This window comes from Montipora foliosa, chromosome 8, assembly GCF_036669935.1.
Source record: "Montipora foliosa isolate CH-2021 chromosome 8, ASM3666993v2, whole genome shotgun sequence".
NCBI lineage: Eukaryota > Metazoa > Cnidaria > Anthozoa > Scleractinia > Acroporidae > Montipora > Montipora foliosa.
In genome coordinates, this window is record NC_090876.1 from 43,805,485 (window position 1) to 43,807,984 (window position 2,500).

General features: G+C 39.6%; 1 protein-coding gene across 1 annotated transcript in view; it reads right to left on the reverse strand.

Annotated features, from left to right (window-relative positions):
• LOC137968853 (cytochrome P450 3A11-like) overlaps positions 1 to 711 on the reverse strand; it is a 2,390-nt gene extending 1,679 nt beyond the window's left edge. Inside the window, exon 1 of the mRNA XM_068815325.1 lies at positions 177 to 711. Coding sequence (XP_068671426.1) covers positions 177 to 711 — 535 coding nt within the window. The remainder of the gene's footprint in view (positions 1 to 176) is intronic.
• Positions 712 to 2,500: the final 1,789 nt, after the last annotated feature.

A 2,500-nucleotide genomic window follows, 5' to 3' on the forward strand; every position in this document is an offset into this window, starting at 1 on the left:
TCTCAGACTTCAAGGATCCGATGCAAAGCAAACCGGCCACGACGGTTTCATTTGCGTGACCAATACGTAAGCAAAATTTCTGTTGAATTTTGCACTTGGTATATTTAATTTAATATCCAGACTATTTATATTTTATGCTTCTGGTTTTGTATAAAATGAAATTTTAATTGACTCACCAGCGTCTGAGATATCATCAAGTTTCTCCAAAAGCGTGTCACACGATCGCTCTATCAGCGGCATCATCATTTTCATTTTTCCCGAGCTGAAAAGCGGCGTCAGCGTGTTACGGATCCGCTTCCAGTCGTCTCCACGTGCTGCCAAGACGCTCTTAGAAAACGCAGTATTGGTGGGTGGTCCATCTAGGACACGATTTCGAAAGTATGGAAAATCCTTGACCATTATCTGCTTCAACAGCTCTGGGTCTCCCACGACTAAAGACGGCTTACCACCCAGACAGATGGTGAATACTTTGCCATACTTTTTGAAAAAATCAAGGTGTAGATGATGCAATCCATCATATTTCCATGTCTCCACAACATTTCCAAAGAACGGAACGGGCTTTGGACCACCGACGTTAAATTTGTTGAGGTCAGCAAAGCCACGCGTTCCGCGCCAGTAGATAAACAACACAGCAAGAATAAGGAGCGACACCGTGACACCAGACTGAGTTAGAAATGCCAAGGATAGCATCTCCTGCTGTAATTCCAGCATCTTTGGTTAAGCAATGGTCCCGAACCTGAGATGAGAAGGTGAACGTGAGGTATCCAAATAGTCAACTTTAAGTTTACAAAAGGAAAAAAAAAGTAATTACTAAGAGAACTTAAGAAGTAAACTGGACGTTAAAAAGTATTTTTATGGTTGTCAGTGTTCGCACTTATCAAGAAAGCAACGACTGTTGCTGAATCTAAACCGGTTGAGACGTCATACGTAGTATAAGGGACCTTACGCAAAGACGTCGTCGTCAAGAATGAAAACGGCAAAAGAATGGGTTCTAAACCTCCTCATTTGAGGTTATTCCTTTGATGTGAAATGCCCCGACTTTCTCGATTCCTCGGAGGGCGTAAATAAACGAAAGTATTTTTGCAGTTTTCCCGCCGAACATCTCTACTAGCTTTGCCAATACAATGCACCGATCAAGTCGAAACTTCAACATCCTCCTCTGTCCCCTGCCCAAATCCCGGGCATTTCTCTATACACTACTATACCAATTTCATTATGCATACGTTACTTAAAAACAATACAAGTTATGTACTCTTCGGACAGTATCACGCTTTAGCGAACTGAGGATATCCATTGTTTTAATAATAAAGGTCTTTATTAAGACACTCGAAACAACAAACGAGTTTAGTTGAAATGATATAAATTAAGTCATACAGACAACTTATTAACTAACTACCTAACTAGAGAACAAGCATCCATTTACAAAAGTTCTCTTGAAACGCTCAGTTCTGACAAACGGGATGACATAGTTGTGACGCCTCTTAAGTAACGTAACCATGGTTTGTTCTGGTGGCAGGAGGTCATCTGAGGTTGTGGTTGAATCTTGCCCCATAATTTCTTGTCTTTTAGGAAAAATAAAAAAAGAGCTCATCACAGTAACCAAGCTTAAAAGCTCTTTTGAACAGCCTGTCAATACGACTTAGCTTAAGTACTTATAATAATACGCGCAGCCCTATACTTCCATAGCATATGTAAATATATGTAAAGTGTGACTAATGAAAGGAAGATGAAGATGATCCAACGGTAATCCATAGAATTAACAAACACGTAATATTTACAGACGCCTAAATCGCAGTTACACGGATCGGGCTGAAATGTTACACCCAGCAACTTCAGACTGGGTTTCCGTTCTTTTAAAGTCAGAGGAACTGGTAAAGCCTTAGTGGGTTTGCATTTAAGAACCATCTCCCTTGCATGCGATTAACAGTTGTCCATTCAACAATAGATTGAACCTCACTAGCTGCTGAATTACTATTCCTAACGCCCGATTTTACAGGAATACTTCAATATAAACCATCAGCAAATTTTACAAGCAAATTTTGATTTGGTGCGATTACCTTGATATCATAGACCATGATAGAAAATAATATAGGACCTAATACAGTCCCCTGGGGGACAACTCTATTAATGTTTAAATAATCCGTAACAATGCTATCAACAAGTCTTAGTTTTCTGCCTTGTAAAAAAAAACTAATAATCCAGTTGATCACATATGGATTAGGTGTCTTTAACTTAGAACAAAGAATATCATGAGGTACCGAATCAAAAGCTTTGCTAAAGTTGAAGGAAAAAATTCTAACATAGTCAAAACCTGAATCAAGCCACTTCATCAGCCAAGCATGCTGATACTTCTGATTAAAGCCATAGTCGTATAGTGGCCTTTGCGGTACGCGAACTGGTCAAGACCAATGAAATTATTCACATACTGCGATAATTCTTGTTTGTAGGCAAGGCGTTCAAAAACCCTCATTAGTACGTTAGTCAACGAAATGGGCCGCAA